The 21,886-nt window shown below is 34.8% G+C and overlaps 1 protein-coding gene and 1 long non-coding RNA gene across 2 annotated transcripts; one reads left to right on the top strand and one right to left on the bottom strand.

The window, feature by feature from the left end:
* Positions 1-13,928: 13,928 nt before the first annotated feature.
* On the bottom strand, positions 13,929-14,679 carry LOC145093496 (calcium-binding protein CML38-like). Its single transcript, XM_079031638.1, has one exon. The coding sequence runs from the start codon at positions 14,588-14,590 to the stop codon at positions 14,165-14,167; it is 426 nt and encodes a 141-aa protein (XP_078887764.1). The 5' UTR covers positions 14,591-14,679; the 3' UTR covers positions 13,929-14,164.
* An 852-nt stretch (positions 14,680-15,531) lies between these two features.
* On the top strand, positions 15,532-16,896 carry LOC145094777 (uncharacterized). The gene is made up of 4 exons (XR_013703550.1): positions 15,532-15,660; positions 15,819-15,921; positions 16,210-16,458; positions 16,524-16,896. It is a non-coding gene; the product is annotated as an uncharacterized LOC145094777 (long non-coding RNA).
* Positions 16,897-21,886: the final 4,990 nt, after the last annotated feature.

Raw genomic sequence — 21,886 nt, 5'->3', positions numbered from 1 at the left:
AAGATCAATTTGTAGAAGTTCCAATGGTTCCGAGAGAGATTTTTCAATGATAACAGGACGACCCTTCTTCGATTGCTTTCCACACTCACATGCAACACATAAATGATCATTTTCAAATTTTAAAAGAGGTAAACCTCTCACCATTTCACCGGTTACGAGGTCATTCATGTACCGAAAGTTCAGATGAGCAAGCCTTCAATGCCATAACCAACTGATATTAGGAACAACTTTGGAGAGAAGGCAGAGTTGTGGTTTTCCAATAATCATGTTGATGTCGAGTGGGTACATGTTCTTGTTGCGATTTGACTTGACTAAACACTCTTTTTGGTCTTTAGTCATTACATAGCTATTCTTCTTGCCAAATTCAACACATCGATTTGAGTCAGTGAGTTATGCTACACTTATCAAATTATGTTTCAAGTCAGCTACATAAGCCACATTTTAGATAGAGAAATTTCCATTGGTGAGAATACCGTAACCATGAATATGAGAATTAGAGTTGTTGCCATATGTCACATAACCAGCGTTTGGAGAAAGCTTGAGATCTCGCAGAAAATCTTTATGCCCCTTCATGTGCATGGAGCAACCACTATCAATATACCTTATTGTTTCTTGCTCTGAAGCACAAAGTTCCTTCAAAATTAGTGAGTGGTGGAGCTTTTAGGCTCCGATTTAGGTTTAGGGACATGGGTACAGGCTTTAGACTTAGAATGTGACTTCAGAAAAACTTTGTGTTTTTTGGGAATGCTTTTTGAGTTCTTAGGAAACAAACAGAAGGTTAATGTCTTCTCATCTATCCAATAGTCATATTCAATGACTTTTGAGTTCGGAATTGCTTTCTTTGGTAATGATGCTTCCGGAGCAGTGGAAGTCACTTTCTCGTCCGGAGTCAAGGTTTTTTTCACTTTCTAAACAATTTTTTGTTCTAAAGTTTTTTGTGAATTTTGTTTCTTTGAAAATTTTGATGAGACATTTGATTTCGAAAAAGATTGTGGTTTAAAGATTGTACCATCTGACTTTGCAATAAAAACTGAGGAAATGGTCCGAGGAGAGGCATTCCGGAGAGATTGAGTACTGGGAACAAGAGTGCTTTTGATGACTTACTTGGGATCTGACTGACTAGGAGGATTTGGCTTTTATTTGAGAATCTTAACAGAAGTAGATATGTTTTGATTATGTGAAGAGGATTTGTTACTACCCCTAGGCATGTTTCTTTTAGAATTCTCAAGAAATCTAGAATTTTGTCTAGACTTAACTTCCTTCATAATGGCATTTTTAGCTTCCTGTTTAGGACTAACAATATCCTTGCAATGCACTGAAGGTTTCTTTTTCAGATCAGATGTTGATCGTGATGTTTGACCATGTGAAGGATTATCAAACTTGGGCTGAATGGGCACCAAGGTGGTCTTGGAGGTAATCACGGAATTTGATTCAAGTGAATCAGATGAGATATTACGTGATGTTTCAACATTTTCTTCTAAGGAAACCATATTTTTTGGAGGAGACCATCGGAGCTCCGCCATCTACGAAAACATATTTTTTGTCCGATGGGGCTAGCTTGCATTAGTTGTCCACATCGGAAATAGTTGGTTGTCGTCTAGAAGCTACAGTGGACAATAGGTGGCAGCAATAGAGATGATTGGTGGAGGGAAGGGCGGTGTTCGGTGATCTAGTGGTCGGATTCTTGTGTTGGCACCGAAAATCTCATGGGAGAGAGTAAGGGATCCGATAATTATATATATATATATATATATATATATACACAGAGAGAGAGAGAGAGAGGTAAAGGAGGATGAGGGATGATGGCTCCCATTTATAGGAATTTTGATCCACCTAGAAATTGAAAAGTGTCCAACAAGTCGTGGTGCCATGTGTCACCATTTGTTTGGTGATATGTGGCATCGAACTGCTTGTCAATCCAGACTAAAAAACTTTTTGTGAAATTTTTCCAAACATGTCTGTTAGATGCCTTGAACGTGTTGATTTCGAAAATGTGATTGAAATTCTTGAACGAAAGATGATACTATGTTAAAAATGTGTTCAAAGTTTCAATTCAGATATATTTATAACTTTCATGATTCGATATTTTTCGCGAAAGTGACATAACTTCGTGTGAAAGATATTTCGATAATGAAATCAAATATTTTGACATAGTCTGAGTTCAAAAATACTTAACAAATTGAATAGCTATCCCAACAAATCGATATGATGTTCGTTCCAGGGAAAATCAATTATATAATTGATTTGCTTTCTTAAAAAGAGCTTAGTGTTTGCATACGATCTCCATTTTCGATATTTTTATATACACGGAATCGTGTAGACAAGCTCTACCGACCTAGATTATTAGTACTTCATAAGTATCCTTAACACATAAATTTTATTTTTCAATGTATTAATAACACTTATTAATATGTAAAGTATTTTGTTCAATAATGATTCATATCTTCTGTTTACAAAGAGAGTAATATGTATGCAATTCTAAGTATGAAAAACTTTATTTGCATTCAATATGTGGAATGATGCACACTAGGTCCTATTACAAGTGGGTTCGTTGTGGTTTGACCTAAAAACTTTATCTTAATTTGACTATTTGTCACAAGCTCTCATTTGAGAGGTTGATGAAAGTAGGGAGAGGAAACTGAACTCCAAATGTAATGGGTAAAGTGACACGTAGGGATATGGTATTAAGGTTAATGATGAGCTTGAAAGATTTAGCACAAACTTTTTTTTTTCCATTTTAGTTGATACATTGATAATAAATTGAAAATATAATACCAAGGATACAATTGGTATTTTAAAAAAATTTCAAAACCGGATTGAACTGGTGTGATAGAACCGGTTTGATGGATTTGGATAGTTGAATTTCCTTTAACTTTTTAAAAACACAGCTCATTTCCAAGGAAAATTGAATAGATCAATCGATCAACGCTATCATGAGTTTACACAATTTGAAGGCCGACACACACCACTACCAGATGTAGACTGCCGGTCGAACCAAAACCGTTCATCAAACCGAAACCGTTTATCAAAATGGTTCACTTACAAAACCGGTTTTAAAACATTGTTAAATTCCCTAATCTATGTGTTTACGATCTACTATGGACGATGATATAATTGGATTTGGAGTTTTCTTGAAATCTAAGCTATGCTTAAGGTTAGTTTTGAAACTCTTCAATGTAGTTATTAGTTATTAGTTAGTTATCAAAACTAACAATGAGCTAAATGGGCAAAATAGATACAAGGTACAATGAGAAAAACAAACAAAAGAGATTATATACAAAGAAATGGAGACACACTCCAACCAAAAGTTAGTTAATTCTACAAATTAAAGTTATTTATTAGGTAGTTGTTGTTAGTAAATAATTGCCAAAATTGAAGGTTGTGATGGTTATTGTAGGAGTGTAATGGTTATGAATTGTTGCATATTTTCACGTGGGTAAATAAGTCAAGACTATTGTAATTGTGTTGTAGAGTTGATAATATTTCTAGTATTTTTAGAATGGTTTTGCCTAGGAAATCTATTATTTTTGATGATGTGGTTGAAAGGTCTTTTTTTTGGATTTCCAATAGGTGTAGCAAAGCTAAGATATGATTAATTTCTTGGTTACATAACCTGGCTTTTGCTTGTAATTTGTTGTAATGTTTCTTTTTCTACCTTCATGCTAGTTTTTTAATAAAATTTCTGCCGTTCCAAAAAAAATTCCTAGGGGAGGTATCAGTTCGGATTTTTGGTATTTTGGTTTTCTCGAATCGATTTCATCAGTTTGAATTTTTTTTGGTCCATTTCGAAAACCGAACCAAATCCAATTCAAAATCCTCTAGATCAAACACCAACCAAATTTTAATTTTGTTTGGAAACGGAGGAAACCAAATATTAACTAAAAAGGAAAATAGTATTGTGACTTTGCAAACATAAATTACAACTATAATGTTTTTAACAAAGAAATCCAAAGTTCCAAATATAAAAGCAATTAAGTGAACCCTCTCCTAAAATAGTACATGGCTAATTTTTTTACGTTATAATTAATATTTTTATTTAATATATAAAATATATAATATAATTTTTAAATAATTAATTTATGAAATTCGGTTTGGTTTGGTCTGCGGTTCATGACATCGAAACTCGAACCAAAAACCAAATTCGCAATTCAGTTTGGTCTCAGACCAAACCAAAAAACGAATTTAAATATGGTTTGGTTTGAAATCGATTTCAGGTCGATTTGATTTTCGGGTTTTTCGGTTCCGAACCAAATAATTTTCACACCTGAAATTTCTACACCAACATATTCTTTAATATGTTCGTCCAACCTTGTATAAGGTTCAAGATTGATGATCGTGACCAAGTTGAAAATTTTTTGGTAATTATGTTTTTGAAAACCTTAAAGATTGTAGGTTTTTAAGAAGTTGAGATATCAAAATATTTCAGTGATTCTATAGTAAACAAAGAGGATATGATGCACTAAAATGAAAAAATCTAATGCATCAAACAACCCATAATTCCATATCAAAATATTTCAGTGATTCTATAGTAAACAAAGAGGATATGATACACTAAAATGAAAACATCTAATGCATCAAACAACCTATAATTCCGAATCATACGAAAAATATTAGTTCAAATGGAATATGACTAATATATCAAACAAAAATCAACCACATGCAATGAATATACCAAGCAAAATAGTAAATAAAAGAGATACAAAGATTTACATTGAAAACCCAAATTGGTAAAAAAAAAACCACAGGTGGAGGAAGCCGAGAACCAGTCCACTAAAATAGTGCAGTTTTACAGAGCTTTATCAATGAGGTTACAATGAGCTAAAATGATTTGATGATGAATAATTGAAACCCTAGAAGTGTGGCTCAAAAGGGAAGAGAAAAGAACTTTATCTATTTTTTCTTATAAACCTCAATTTTTCGTTGTGTTCAATAAAAGCTAAAAAGGAAAAAAAATGGAAATTTTGGCAAATTCAACCCTTCAACGATAAGGAACTTTCTTTTTAGGAAATACTCTATGTTAGACCTAATAAGCCATTATAAAGCATGTAGTCAATTTTAGATTCGTCTACTTTTAGACATTGTTAGTTGGGAAGACAAAATACACCTTGAACTTGTCAATTTGGAAGGCATGTTAAGGAAAATGTCTGGTTGAGGGGTTTATTTACTAAACTCTGCCTCATGTCTTCATGTAAAAGGAGAAAATGGAGAAAGAAGTCTCAAAAAGAGAATATGGCTTCATATATAAAAGAGGATGTTGATGATGATGCATATGAGGAGGACTACCCACCATTTGTTTCGTCGGGTAGAAACTAGAGAAAGCAGCACATGGATTGTGTTCATATCATCATGGTGCCAACAAGATAAAATTTCAGAATTATCTTGTAAAAGGTTGGAGTATAACAAGTTATAAATGAGAAGAGATTATATTGAAAACCAACAAGAAAACATGCACACGTTGAATTGGGCATTGCACAAGTCTAGCTTAAGGGGGAAATGTTGAAATGTGAGCTAAACTTTGTTGAACACGAATCTTTGTGTGGGAAACAACAATACTTTTATTAAGACACTTAAGAAGAACTTACACTTTGAGAGACTTCTGCACACTTTGCTTTCATTAAGGCTTTTCTTTGATGGTTTGGAGCAAATGAGCCCCACACCTATTTATAGGCCTCTTAGGAAGCTTCTAGATACTACAATACACTTACTACTTACTAGATAACTCTAGAACTATCTAACATACTCTATAAGTTTCCATATGTTTCTAGAATATTCTACTATGTTCTGGAGATGTCTAGGTTGCTCCAATTTCTTCTAGAATGATCCATAATCTTCCAGGGTCTTCCATGTCATTCTTGAGTATTCTAGACTCTTCCGATATATTTTGGAGTCTTCCATAATGTTCTAGAATCTTTTAGAGCATTCTAGAACAAGCTAAAGTCTTCTAGATAATATTTGTTCTATTGGGCTAGCGATGATCTCTAACACTCCCCCCCAGCACGAACCTCGATTCTCCGTACCATGTTAAGCTGACAGAGAAAACTTTCACATATTTTCCAGTACTCAGCCCTTTGGTGAACAAGTCTGCTATTTGGTCATCGGTCTTGATCTGTCGCATCTCAATTTCTTCCTTCAAGACATTCTCTCTGATAAAGTGATAATTCACTTCCACATACTTTGTTCTAGCATGAAATACTAGATTTTCTACCAGCCGAATTGCAGATTGATTGTCGCAGTGAAGTGGTACCGCACAGTCAACTTTTTGATGTATGTCCTCCATTAGGAGTACCAACCATCTACTTTCTTGAGTTGTTACGGCCGCTGCTTTTATCCTCTTCCGTTGTTGACAATGATACTGTTGGTTGTCTTTTACTACACCACGAAATTGTTCCAACCCGAGCTTGAACACATACACATTTATTGATCTTTGGGTATCATGGTCTCCTACATAGTCAGCATCATAATATCCAACCAAGTTGCAGTATTATCCTTTTTTTATACAAGAGACCATAGTCAATTATACCTTTGACATATCTCAAGATCCGTCGGGCAGCATCCAAATGAGTTTTCTTCAGAAATTGCATGTGTCGACTCATAACTCCAACTGCATAAGCAATGTCAGGTCGAGATAAAGTTAGGTAGATAAGACTACCTACTAGTTTTCGATACATCGTTCCATCGTCCAACTTTTTTCCTTCATGAGCATATATCTTGGCATTTGCCTCTATTGGTGTTGATACTAGCTTACACTCCAACATGCCACACTTTTGAAGTATATCTCTTGTATACTTTTGTTGGCAGAGGAACAACCCTTCCTTTGTATGATCATCTTCTAGTCCTAAGAAGTTTTTAAGCTCCCCCATCTCTTTCATTTAGAATCACACCGATAGATTTTCTCTTGTTTGATGGATTTCTCTCTCGTCATCCCCGGTTATGATCAAGTCTTCCACATAAACCAACACAATTGACAACTTCCTATCTTTTTCTTTGACGTACTAGCTTGATTCTGCATGTGCAACTTGTCACACCCCAAAACCGGAACGGCGGAAACGTTCTGGGGCGGAGGACGTCATGTAATGTATCACAACAATGCAAAGTAGTAAACAAGCAACAACATCGTCCATTTCATTAATAGTAATAGTTTAATACATGTGTGTTCTTTCATAGTAATAAGACATTACAACAAGTAATCAAAATAAAAGACGAGTCTTGACTGCTCCGTCTTCGCAAAACCTGGTCATCGTACCTGTCTACTGGTGACCTGAGAATACAAGTTATTTTGAAAGTGTAGGTCAGCATTTAAGCTGGTGAGTTCATAAGTATTTAATGTCATCTTTTATATAAGTTTGAAGAAAACATTTGGAATTATTCAATGTAATTGCTTGTATAAGTATGAAGAAAACTTTTGGAATTATTCAATGTAATTGTTTGTATAAGTATGAAGAAAACATTTGGAATAATTCAATGTAATTGTTTGTATAAGTATGAAGAAAACATTTGGAATTATTCAATGTAATTGTTTGTATAAGTATGAAGAAAACATTTGGAATTATTCAATGAAATTGTTTGTATAAGTATGAAGAAAACATTTGGAATTATTCAATGTAATTGTTTGTATAAATATGAAGAAAACATTGAATTATTCAATGTAATTGTTTGTATAAAACTGAATGAAATGGTTTGTACATGTTTGAAAGTTACTAGAAAATCCCATATTTTCTACTAGTATAAAAGTAGTCTTCTACCAAGACTCGACTGTTTTTAATGTTTACCTTTAGAAATCCAATATTTGTTCATAAGTGTGTGGTAGTTTAAAAGTTCCAAAACTGAAATGAAATCGTGTTTTTCATCCCTAGAGTAGTAGATTTGTATAAATATAAAATCACTAAGGCATTTGATAACCCCATAAACCAACGTGTTTCTAATACTCCATGTGAGTTTTATAACCATACTAATGATCCAGACTGCCTGTAACAACGTTCTTCAGGCGTTGAAATGTTATGACGTTTGTCACCCCAGGCCTGCCGGCCTAGCTGTAGCTAACAGCTTAGGTGCGGGATTGTCAATCCCGTATAGATCTATACACAAGTATCACACTCCCCCTACAAGGGATTATGGTATATAATACAGGACTTAAAATGCATACTTTAAAGTACGTGAAATGTCTCACAAAACTTAGTATAAAACGGATTTACGTATGAAAATGTCCATTTGTTCTTGTATATGAAAGTATCTCTTTGATATAGTATTCGTTAGTATGTAAATGTTCATGATTTCCTCGTAAACTATACCTATTATAGTTATTCAAAGTGTGTGTTTTGTTCGTATAGTAAATCCTAGTGTAATGCTCACTTGTCATGTAAAGTATAACATTTAAAGTGGCATAAATGATCACATATACTTAAAGTATAAATAAAGGGTTTGATTCGCATATATATATATATATATATATATATATAAACATGTTTTATTTCCAAAAGACAAGATGTTATCATGAATATATATTGCATACAAAAGTTCCCATGTAGTAGTTATGAATCACATATGATTCACTTGATAGAAAACGGTATATAGTGAAACTTTATGTTACACACGATAATAACCGTGTGTTTACTTGTATTCCCCCCTTAAAAGTGTATAAAAAGCATTGATAAACATTTGAAAGTGTAGTTTATTGGGGTATGAACTCACTTGATAGATCGAAGAAAGCGAGATGATAATCGAGCAGAACTTCGACATGGAAGAGTTGATTTTTCTCAGGATTCTCGAGAATCTCGGGAGTGTAGAACCTTCCTTCGGAACATGAGTGTGAAAACCGGTGCTTCGGGATGGTTTATCGAGGTAATTTCGCAGAGTAACAGCACTTAGATGGAAAAAGATGAGCACCTAACTCGGAAAACCCTTGAAATCTATTTATAGGCCAACTTTTGGGGTCCCACATCGTGGCCATAAGGTTGCCACGTTGTGGGGTCGATCCTTATCCTCTTCCATGGACGAGCCATCTTCTGCCAAGCCTGAAAACCCCATCAGTCACTGTGCCACCTCGTGGCCATCTGTGCCACGTCGTGGCCAGCCTGACAGCCTTGAATTTTGTGTCTCGAACTTGTAAAATCTGTAACTTTTGCGTACAAGCTCCGTTTTCGATGTTCTTTATATGCACGCCTAGCTGAAAATATGATCTACAACTCTCGTTTAGACTTCGTCGGCTAATTTTGATTTATTTTTAATTATCTCTTTTTAACGGGCCGGGACACGAAAAGTCTGTTAAAAATCCATAACTTCTTCATCCGATGTCCGTTTTCGTCAGACTTTTCACCATTGTGCTACTATTGTTGAGACCTTCGATTCTCATTTAGGTTTTTTCGGCCAAAAGTCTCTCGATCTCTGATTCGAGTTCTTAGCTGTCTACTGTTATATCCGGATCTTGGAAAAATCATAACTTCCTTATACGAAGTCAGATTTGGACGTTCTTTTTATGTACGCTCACGGTTTAATGTTATCTACAAATTTCATTCAGATACTTAAGGCTAAAAACCGGTTTTGTCAGAAATCTTAGGATGGTCATAACTTCTTCGTTATAACTCGGATTTTAGTGTTCTTAGTATTTCTATAAACCTTGACACATTATCTAGCATAATAGATATCCCTATAGAGACTTTTTCACATTTTATTTTCGAAGTTAATTTCATTATTTCAAAAGTAGTTACAATACTTGACTTTTTAGGTCATTACATAGAGTCGAAATATCGGGTTGTCACACAATTGAATAACCACTTCGGGTAAGAAATTCAGCAATCTTACCATACCACGCTCTTGGTGCCTGCTTCAATCCGTAAAGAGCTTTTCTCTGCTTGCACACATGATTGGGATTAACTGCATCCTCAAATCCCTTTGGTTGTTTCATGTAGATCTTCTGGTCTAATTTTCCATGCAAGAAAGCATTCTTCACATCCATCTACCATAATTTCCCGTCTTTACAAGCTACAAGAGCTAGTAGCACCCGTACATTAGTTATCTTTGCCACTGGACTAAATGTTTCATCATAGTCCAATCCATATTGCTGTGAGAACCCTCGAGCCACCAAACAAGCCTTGTATCTTTTAATTGATTCATTTGGGCGTCATTTTAATTTATAAACCCACTTGCAGGAAATGGGTTTTATATCTCTTGGTCTTTGTACCAGTTCCTAAGTTTGATTTTGCTTTAAGGTTATAACTTCTTCTTCCATTGCCTGCTGCTAAGCTTTATTCTTAAATGCTTATTCATACGTCTCTAGCTCTTTAACAACGTCTTCTAAAAGTGGCCGCATTAGCATACTTGGGATTATGCTTTCGGATTCTTTCCGTCCTTCTAAGTTGTAGAGGTGACATCTCTCGTTCATCGGTATCACTTGTTTGAGTTACTTCTTGCTCAATGACATCAATGTTGCTCGGCTCTTTAGGTTTAACAACACTTGACCAAATATGTGCAGTTTTTCCCCCATCTTTTGTTTTAAAATTTCTTCAATATTTTCCGAGTCTAATAATACATTCTTCTTTGAGGACCACCATAAAGATGCTTCATTAAACACTATATCTCTTGAAGTGTAGCATCTTCCACTTGTTGGATCACAACATCTCCACCCTTTTCTTTGATTGTCATATCTAATAAATATACACCTGACTACTTTCTTGTCAAACGTGCTATGTAAATAACTAGGCACAAATATGTAGCATACGCAACCAAATACTCAGAAGTAGATAATAGTAGATTTCATGTTCCATAGTGTCTCAAATGGTGAGATGAAACCTAACCTTGGTTGGGAAAGTTTATTGATCACATTGGCAGAAGTTCGCATTGCTTCACCCCAAAAACTTCTTGGGACATTCTTCGTGTGTAGCATGCTTCGACAAATTTCTACAAGATGTCGATTCTTTCTCTCAGCTAAACCAATTTGTTGATGTGTGTTGGCACATGTGAATTGATGATGCATACCACATTCTTGGAGATAGTGATTGAATTCTCCCAAGGTGTATTCTCCTCCATTGTTTGAGCATAGACACTGAATCTTCTTTCTCACTTCTCCTTCGACCGTTGTCTTGAATTCTAGAAACTTTGAGAATGTTTGATATTTTTCTTTCATGAAGAAAACCCACACATATCTCGAATAATCATCAATGAACATCAAATGTACCGCATCCCGCTAACTGATGTCTGCTTGACTGGACCGAACACATACGAGTGAATTAACTATAATGGTTTCTTCGCTCTAAAATTTGACTCCTTGTATGGTAATTTATGATCTTTACCATACTGGCATCTAGCGTAAACGACATCCGTTTTGACTTCAAGTTGAGGTAAGCCTTTAAGAATGGATTTCTCCATTATTACCTTTAACTTGTGATAACCAACATGTCCCAACCGTGCATGCCATAGATCTGTTGTCTAGTTCTTTCGAGTCTTGTCTACATAGGTAGACTCTGTGGAGAGCAGATAGACAGACTCCACTCTCCGTCCTTCCATTGTTGGCTTTTATGATATTTTAAGATCTCGATAGACCTTCACATCTTATGGGCCAAACAAGACATAGTTGCCTGATAATGTTAGTTGCGATACCGACAAAAAATTCTTCTTCATACCTGGCACGTGATAGACATTATGTAGTGACATCATGTCAGCTATATTACTAGGCATGATAGTTGTTTTGCCTATCTGAGCAATTGGAAGTCGTACATTGTTAGTTGTAAGTACCATGCGACTACCTTTGTACTCATTCACGTCTTGTAGTTTGTTCTGATCACCAGTCATGTGATTGGAGCATCCTGAATCAATGATCCAGTCATTCTCATAGTTGATACGCTCTCCCATCATTTCCATGAGTGCCAACTCGTTTTCTTTTATGGCACATAATACCTCAACATCCCATTCATCCTCTATTTCCTATTTGGAAGTTACAACATTGCTTTCTACATACTTTTTCTTTGACCAACAATCCTTGGACATATGGTCCCACTTTCCACAATTATTGCAGTTGCCTTCGAACCTCCTCTTTCGAGAACTCTTATTGTCAATCTTTTGAGATTTCCATGATTGTGAGGTTCCTTGCTGATTGTTCCCTTTTTTTAGTATTTTTGTATCCTTCTTTAGAAGGTGGCTTTAAATTCCTCCGACTTTTACTTGTGTGGAGTGCTTCCTCTTCATTCTTTAGCGTGATGCCTCCCATTTTCTTAGCCATAGCGTCTAGGCTAGCCAACAAATTCTCAAACTCTACAAGTGATGGTTGGACGAGCCATCCTTGTACAGCAGTAACGAAGCTTCTATATTGCGGCCTCATTCCATGGATGATGATCCTCTTTATTCGAGCTTCCGCGATGTCGGATTGTGGATCTAGTTCAGTAATCTCCCGACATATTGACTTGATCTTGTGGAAATATTTAGCAATCTTCATGTCACGTTGTGAGATTGATAATACATTGTTCTCCAAAAGTTTTAGTCTCGTATCATTCTTCTGTGAGAAAAGCGTCACAAACGTGTCCCAAGCTTCTTTTCGTATGTTGTCGTCCTGAATATGCTCCTATGTCTCTTCTTCGATTGTGGTCTTCAAGGCAAACATTGTTTTACCTGCTTTGATTTTATATTTGCACAAAACACCATTAACATCTTCCTCTGGTGGCATAGTTTCACTTCTGCCAACGACCTCCCATAGATCTTGTCCATATAAATAGGACTTCATACATGTTTCCCACGTTTTTTAGTTGTTATTGTTGAGTTTCTTGATTCCTCCGACAACTTGGAGATCACCAATCGTGTTGGCAGTGCCTCGGTAATACCAAACAAGCTAGTTTCGACACCAAACTTGTAGAGTCACAGACTACTCACGATACAACGAGGATCACTCGTTCTCACTACCAAGAAACATTGCTATGATACCAGATTGTTGAACACGACTCTTTGTATGGGAAACAACAATACTTTTATTAAGAAACTTAAGAACTTACACTTTGAGAAACTGTTGCACACTTTGCTTTCCTTGAGGCTTTTTTTGGATGGTTTGGAGCAAATGAGCTCCACACCTATTTATAGGCCTTTTAGGAAGCTTCTAAATACTACAATACAGTTACTACTTACTACATAACTCTAGAACTATCCAACATACTCTATAAGCTTCCATATGTTTCTAGAATGTTCTATTATGTTCTGAAGAGGTGTAGGTTGCTCTAGTTTCTTCTAGTTAGATTCATAACCTTCCAGGGTCTTCCATGTCGTTCTAGAGTATTCTAAACTCTTCCGGTATATTCCGGAGTTTTTCTTAGTCTTCCATAATGTTCTAGAATCTTCTAGAGCATTCTAGAACAAACTAAAGTCTTCTAGATAATAATTATTCTAAACTTAAGGTTAGTTTGGTAGTTTTGAAAGACGGTTCCTAGTTAGTTACCAAGAAGTAAGTTAATTCTGGAAGTTAAAGTTAGTTATTAGGTTGTTAACCAATTTCTATAGTTATTGTTTGAAAATAACCACCAAAGTTGAAGGGCTGTGATGGTTCATGACGGGGTGCAATTGTTATGAATGATTGCACCTTTTCATGTGTATAAATATTTCAATTTTGTTGAAATAGTACCGGGGAGTTAAACGATATTTGTGTGTTTATTATGTAAAGGAATATTCTTTGTACACATTCTTTTAAAATGTTGTTGCAACTTTTGTCTTTTTTATCAACTTCAACAAGTTTTACACTAAGAAATTTTATAAATCAATAAGCAAACAAATTATCGGATGCAAAAAAATCCTAGAAACAATGAAACCCAACATCATTAGTTTAAATTAGATACTCCCGCGCTAATTTGATATAACTGTTTCACCAATCTAAATTGAATTTTACACACACATAATCATATAGAAACACTTCTTTGTGGAATTTGAAGCTGGTGGTTGTGTTTACAAGGCTTAAGCAATGAAAAAAATTCGTCAATAGATAAATTTATACAGAAGATTTACATGCAAAAACTATTAATAATAATTTGAATCAATAAAACAAATAACACTATCGACTGATCGAAGTCTGCGTCAATCTGTATAAATAACAAAGCAGACAACACCAGAAACGGTTTCGATACAAAAGAATGTTCCACAAAGGAATAACAACAATATACACGTGCAATGAATCAACTCATGGGTATTAACTTCTTCATCACAACATCATCTCCCTAAATTCATCAAAAGTTAGAACACCATCACCATTAACATCAAACTTAGAAATCATCACCTTGCAATCATCAACAGTTCTCGACTCTCCCAGTTTGCTAAGCATCCTTTTCAAGCTTTTTGGGGTTATGCATCCACACCCCTCCATTTCTTCATACATCTTGAAAGCCATCTTCAAGTCATTAGCCTTTTCCTCTTCGTTTGCATCTTCAACTACTTTAATCAAATCCTCCATGCTCAACAACCCATCTCCGTCGGAATCCATCATTGCCGCTGCTATCTCCGCCTCCTCTAATGTCAACTCTCCGCCTACCTTTCCAATGCAAATTTGGAGCTCCGGTGGTGATAGCTTCCCATCTCCATTCTTGTCCAGTTGTCTAAATACATGTCTGTATTGTTGCAATTTTTCCATAAAATACAAAAAAATCTGTGTATTGTGCACGCTTTGTGTATATGTATATTCTAAAGAGAGAAAGTTTAGAGAAAGTGCGAAAGAAGTACTAAGCTGTGAATAGACGAGAGGAACAGCTATATAGAGAGAGATATTCATTGACGGAGTAACCGCGTTTTCTACACGGGGTTTGTTTTGACCCAAAATTAGAAGTGTAAGGGGGTAAGCAATGACGAATTGTCAAAGTAGGGGCAATTATTTAAAAGGAAACATCTAAGAAATGCAGCCTTAGGAATATCAGTCTACTACCTTTTGCTTTTAAAAATGTACGATATATAACCCTTGTTTAGAGGTTTTAATATTTTTCACCAATTTGAAAGCAATTTTTTAATTATGCACCGTCATCAATTGGATCGGAAGTACGTCAAATAAATATTTAAGACACCACATGTACAAATGATGATTAATGTTTAATATTGGTCAACTATATATCATATTCCAATTTAACAAAATGCTAAATCAGAAAATTACAATGAAAGGGATGGGAATAAACATTTCGTTACTATTTTTTTATTATTATTATAATTTTTTTCAAGTTCAATTAATAGAAATTAATTTCTTGTTTTTAATTTTTGATAATTCATATATATTCCTTTGATTTAAATTAAATAAGGAATTACTATCATATTTATCAATATGATATCAATACGGGGCTAACGCCGCCTCCCTGATAAGCCATGGCAAGACGATATCATTTGACACACGTACAAGACAAACTGGTTCATAGGGATAAAAAGAACAAGATCATTTGAAATATAATTGACAATCAACCGACCAAACTACCATTAAAAAACCCTAACTACTATTTTTTTTTAATAAAAAAGGTAATTACTAAAATAGTCCACGTGAGCAATGGATTATTTTCATTTGGGACGTGTTTTCTTATATCACCCCTTCTTTTTCTTTTGTATTCGTCTAGTTTTTAAGCCTGGAGTTGTGAAGCCATACATAGCGCCGACAGCCTAGCCCTGTGCCTTTAAGCTTCCTAATATCTTTAGGGGTGATGATCTTGGAGATAATGATTTGAGAAGGTAACCGATTATATCATTTCTATATATCTAGTCATTTAACTTTTTGATGCTCTATTTACCATTAAACTTGTTAATTTGTTTAAAAAATACAATTATTACTGGATATTGAAGGTTTACCTAGTCAAATTGAATTTTCCGACCAAACTATGACTTTTCAGGTGGATATAACCTGAAATCGAACCTTAGGTTTGAGTTCTGGTCTTTCATCCATGGCACCTTCGAATACCCATTGCACCTCCACCTCTGTCTGTCTCACTACAGGTAAAGTATCATTTTCCAACGACATCTATACCGACGGCAAAGGTCATTGGTAAAAAATTAGCTATACCGACAACATGTCGTCGGTACAGGTTTATGAAAACGTTGACCAGCTATCTTTGACCTGGACTCTATTCCAACGATTTATAGTCGTCATAGATTAGGCAGGAATGAAAAACTTTTTGGCGGTCAACTGAAAACTTATGTCTACGATATGTCGTCAGTATAGGTCACGGATTTTATAACATCGATTTATTTATTTTCCTTTGTGTTGAAACAAAATAATGACAGCGTTTTGTGGGTATCTATTATCGTCGGCATAAGAATTGGCAATCCGCGTGAAAAATCAAAACTGGGAAAAATCAAAACGACATAGCTTTTCCTAACACTATACCGACGACATGCTGTCGGCTTAGGGTTTAAACCTAATAGATCTCAGTCAATCAACTTCATTTGCAGCGCATCTGAGTTTTGTTTCTATATCGATCTCTCAATGAAGAATTACCCTTCCAACGACTCTCCTTTACCGGCGACGAGTTGGTATGCTTCTTAATCCTTCTTTTCTTATTTGTTAGTGATTGCTCAGGTCATTTACTACGATTTAGGGTGGTTTTTTTCTTCGGTTGGCCCTCACAATCCTTCACCACCGTCAGAATCGACATCTCCTTCTGGTGACCTTATTCCGATGCACATTGTCGACCCTTCACAACCACTCATATCCCAGTTGATTTTGAGGTAAAGTTCCAATTTCATTTTTTTTTTCTTTTTTGCGATGTTTTTGGGATATGTTATATAATTGACTTATGTTTATGTTCACTGTGATGTATGAAGTCTTAATTGCTAAACCGGATTGTGTGTTTAGATGAAATGAAAATGATTTATATAGTTCTTAGGGATATAATTCCAAATGGACAACTGAACGTAAGCCTTTAAAGGAGATATGATAGCGTTTTCTTTTAACATTTTTGATTAATAAGAATATTTCATCTATTTCATAACAATGTATGTTTAAGTGTGTAACTTTTATTTTATTATTTCTTTTTTCTGGATTATAATATTTAATACAATGTTTTTGGATATTTTAGTGATCGTAATTGTGGTTTGTCTAGTAGTTAATAGTAGAAACTAAATTTGATTCATTTAGTAGACAATATAGGTAATCTCTCTGGTTGCATCTGAACATATATTTTGTTAAAATGGTGATGGTTTGAATATGGTAGGAAAATATTGATAATACTAGTTTATAACCCGTGAGAACCACGGTTATAAAATTAATTAAACTTTCATATCAAAAAATCAAAATTATTAATTAATTATTTTAAATAAACTATTACCTAAGAGGTATTTTCTTAGTTATATTAAATTATAATCATTGATTTAAATAAATACGTGAAATTATATCATCATATAATATGTATTGATTTTATTTTATTTTTCAATCTAATGTTATTAATTTAATATAATTAGAGTGAGAAGATTTAAAATTTGAAATTTAAAATGAAACATCAATTATTAATTTAACGCAATTAGAGTGGGAAAATTTAAAAATTGAAATTTGAAATGGATAATCAATTATTAATTTAATGTAATTAGAGTGGAAATTTAGAATTTGAAATTTGAAATTGATAATTAATAGGTTGACAAGTGGCATGATAAATGATATATATAGCATTAATGAGGAGTTCTAATTATATGACACTTGTCAATACGAGATTAAACCTATTTTTTTATTAGAATAGTGATAGATAATCTCTCTAATGGATCTTGGCAATGGTATAAGTATTTTTTATCTATTTCAAAATTTATATTTTCATATATGCATTAACGAGAACATTCAAAGATATAACAAGTACTCACTTAAGTGAAATTTTCAACTTTAGTGCATTGGAAGTTTCTTCTATTTATTTGCATAACAATTATGTAAGTACTTTTTTATGTTGCTCTCAATGCATTTTACATTCTAAATAATAATAATAATAATAATAATAATAATGGTTTAGTTATATCTAGATAATGACAACGTAATATACTATGTTCCTTAATTTGATGGACCAAAGGTGAAGGGTTTAGTAGATGTCCAACTGATGGATTCTTTTTCTAATCCAATATTGTTAAAAGAATCAAAATTGTCTAAATTGACACAGGAGTCCTATCGATGAACAAACCATTTTTCATGGTTGTAATGTTTGTAGACAACACGGATGGGAGATACATTGGCTTCTACATGCCAATGATTCTTCGAACTTACAAGATATGTGCTTCATTTGATGGAAGAAGTATCTCACCATGTCCCTTGAGGTGACTACTTACAACATTAAGTGTAATTAAGACATTTGGATATTTAAATAGAAATTAAATATGTGTCCCTTTTTGTCCATATGACCTATTATAATTTTTTGTTCTTCAAGGGGTACTTTGCTATAGCCTATGGTCTTGACGTTTCTATTTGTGAGGATAAATCCATAGTTTTTAGTGCTCTGGATTATAATAACACATTTGTGTCCGTAATTCCTAACTTTCAACCACAACCAATGTCACAATTTACCCAAAATACCCCTGACCTAACCAACGAGCCCGAGAAAACGAGAACAATGAAGATTTTGATTAATCTTTTTGTTATTTTGAACATGAAGACTTGTTTTTTTTTCGTTATTTTTCTATGTAGTAGATTTTGAAGTGTAATGGTTATAAAATATGCATATGTATTGGGTTTGTTTTAAAAAACAATTTTGGTAAATATAACAAATTTGTGAGAAATATTAAAATAAATATTATACCGACAACATATCGTCGGTATGGGTTTTAACTGTAAAAGCTGTTGGAAACCTTTCCCGACGACATGTCGACAGTATAGGCCTCCCTGTCTCAATGACATGTCGTCGGTATAGATTTATAATAAAACTTTTTTTACCTTGAAAATGTTTCCCGGCAATCCTTTATAAACAACAAGTCGTCGGCATAGATGGACTTGTAACGATGACATCTATACCGACTACATTTTTTTACTTTTACCGAGGGAGCTATACCGACGACTTTGTATGGTCGACAAGTCGTCGGTATAGGTTTTGTTGACGACATGTCGTCTTCATAGTGTTGAAAAGTTGTCCGCATAGGCCTCGTTCCTTGTAGTGTCTTCATACATGGAAAATCTCGAGTTCATCATTTGTTCATCAACTCCATTAACGAATACACATCACGCCACCACCTGCAACACCTTCGAATACCCATCACTGTTCATCATCTCCATTAATAAATTTACGACACCTTCATCCATGGCAGATCTCGAGTTCATCAATGGTAGTGTTTTTAGGTATTGTTTCTGGAAACCCTTCATCTTCCTTGAGTTCAAACCATTCATCCATGGTAGATTTCGATTTGTTTTTGGCTCTTCATCTTCCTCGAGTTTAAAACATACAAAAACCCACGAAATAATTTTATGGACCTTCGATTTCTGATGAACAAGATGTAAGTGTGTGTGTTTGTGATCTAGAAATCGTTTTGAAAAATCGATTTCGATTTCTGGACCTTTAATTTACGATCAACGAAGAACTCGAAAACTAAATTTTCTTTTAGAAATAAATGAGTGATAATTTCATTTTATTTACTTCTTGTCACAACTGGCACTTTTGCTAGGAAATTCTATCCTCATGAAACCATCATCTATTGTAAGGCTTGTAATCTAAGTGAATGCTATACTCTATCCTCGTTCAAATACATCTCATAGGTTCAACTAAGGGTTGGAAACCTTAGAAATCCCGGTTCAAGTTCCTTATGGACTAGGACTCTCTTATTGGACCTAATTCACGAATCTATAACATTGTGGACCATTTGGGCCTAGAATGATTCATTCTAACCCTAATGGGCCTTATTGGGCCATAACTAATCCAATTAATTCTAATAAGCCAAAAATGCATTCTTTTATGCCATTTTGGTCCATGATTTTCCCTAAAGGCCCAATGGGCCGAAAAGTCATTAGTAGGCCTCATAAATTCGAACCAAGACTAGAAATGGGCCAAGCTAATCCACCTCCCCTCTCTTTAGTCCAATTCTCGGCCCATTATCTATTTAAATAAAAAAAGGGAGAAATTAGCTAATTAGCTTAATGCATGACACATCATTTTTGTTTGGAGGATAACCAAGTCATTTACACACCATGTAACAATGCATTCACATATATCCATGCAACACCTTATCTCTTCCTTCCCTCTCCTCATAATTCACGGCCATAAGGCTTTTCCCACCCTCATCTCTTATTTCAAACACAACAATCTCTTGTCTTTACCTCTTATACTCAAGGAAATCCTCTCTTCCTTCCTCATCAAAAATCGTGGATGTGTGTGGGTGTTTCAAGAGTGTTCTTCAAGGTTTCAACCTCTTGGTAAGTGGTTATCATGTATAAACGCCTACTTTCCATCTTAATGTTAAGAATTCGTTCTTACATAGCCTTATTTCATGATCTAACTCCTTAGAACCATCTAAGTTCGAAAATCTCCACAAGGAGTTGCTAGGGCCGAAATCTTCTCTCAAATCTTCATCAAAACCAAATCCAAATCTCAAGGAGAGCTTCATACCCCCTTATTTTCGGTTTTTATAAGTTTTGTGGGGGGGAATACAAGCAAATGTGTAGATCTATTATTGTGTGTATGCCTTGTATGATTTCTATGCTTATATGTGTGTTTTTGTGTGATTATGATGTTGGATCTAGTCATAAGCCCCTAAAAATCGAGATATACTTTATGTTAAATGATACTAGCATCAATTATATTTCTACATACAAAGTATTCCAAGAAAAATAGCTAAGTGGCTTAATAACATCTTCTTTGGGCTAAAAACTCATTTTTGGGCACAAAATGTTAAAAATGTAAAGTTAAAGGGCCCAAAATGGCATATTACGAATTCTGATGGGTGAGATGAGTCAAAACAGTTTCAATAATGTATTTTCTGGAAATATACCCTTTTGGAGGATTAAAAATATAAATTTCAAGCTTAATGGGCTAAAAATGACATTTTCGGCCCAATAGGGCCCAATATGCGAAATTTTCCAATTTGAGGGGCTGAAACTGTGTTTTTCTATAAAACAGTGGACTACTAGTGTTCTAAGTCCTTTTCAAAGGTTAAAAATGCTTTTCATAATTAAAAAGGACCGAAGTTGCAAAATTTTTCCAATTTGGGCCAAAAGTGTAAAAATTGCGAAAAAGAGAGGTTACAGCCGAGAAAACTGCATTTTGAGGGACTAAAACTGTTTTCAATTAAAAATGTGCTGAAAAATATCAATTTCAATAAGTTTTGGTGTTAGAATGCCAAGAAAAATGGTTTAAGGACTAAACCGGAAATTAATTTATTCAAAGGGTTGAAAAAGTAAATTTACAAAGTAAAGAGGGGCTGTAAACAGAAAAATTTCAATGTTAATTCAATACATCCGTTGTGATCAAATATTGACACTGCGACTACCGACGAATTACAATACACAACAACACCAAAAATCGTTATCAAACGAATTGATTCGGTCTCGAATTAATAACAAATCCGAAACTACTAACACGACGACAACTCGATTCATATACGGAAAATTTGGGAATTCAATACACACGTGAGAGTGCACAGACGTCGATACACCATCTTTGGACCCAAAAGTGTAAAATCTTGTTTGTTGGGCCTAGCTAGCCCAATGACCTGATCTTTAGGCCCGAAGACATCAACCTTACGAGTTGTTGGGTCTTACATGATCCAACACAGCGTAAAAGGGCTTTCAATGGCAAACGTGCTGCTGGTCCCCAAGGTTCCTTCGGTACTGCTAGCGAAGTCGAGATTTCTCCAATGCGAGTTGGGCTAAGGGCCCTTCGCATTCACTATAGCCTTGAACGACGTAGGGAATTACCGGGGGCTTCGCACCTTCTTTTTCCCCTCGGTCGTGGGGCTACATGAGTCCGGGGGGTTGGGTTATGTGAATAAGTGCGAGCGACGCCTA

This window comes from Lactuca serriola, chromosome 3, assembly GCF_051521515.1.
Source record: "Lactuca serriola cultivar US96UC23 chromosome 3, Lser_US96UC23_V15, whole genome shotgun sequence".
In the NCBI taxonomy this organism is placed as follows: domain Eukaryota; kingdom Viridiplantae; phylum Streptophyta; class Magnoliopsida; order Asterales; family Asteraceae; genus Lactuca; species Lactuca serriola.
This window is presented reverse-complemented; position numbering and strand designations above follow the sequence as displayed.

Excerpts from the sequence above, each read along its gene's own strand:
- LOC145093496 (XM_079031638.1), bottom strand. The coding sequence starts at position 14,590 with ATGGAAAAATTGCAACAATACAGACATGTATTTAGACAACTGGACAAG.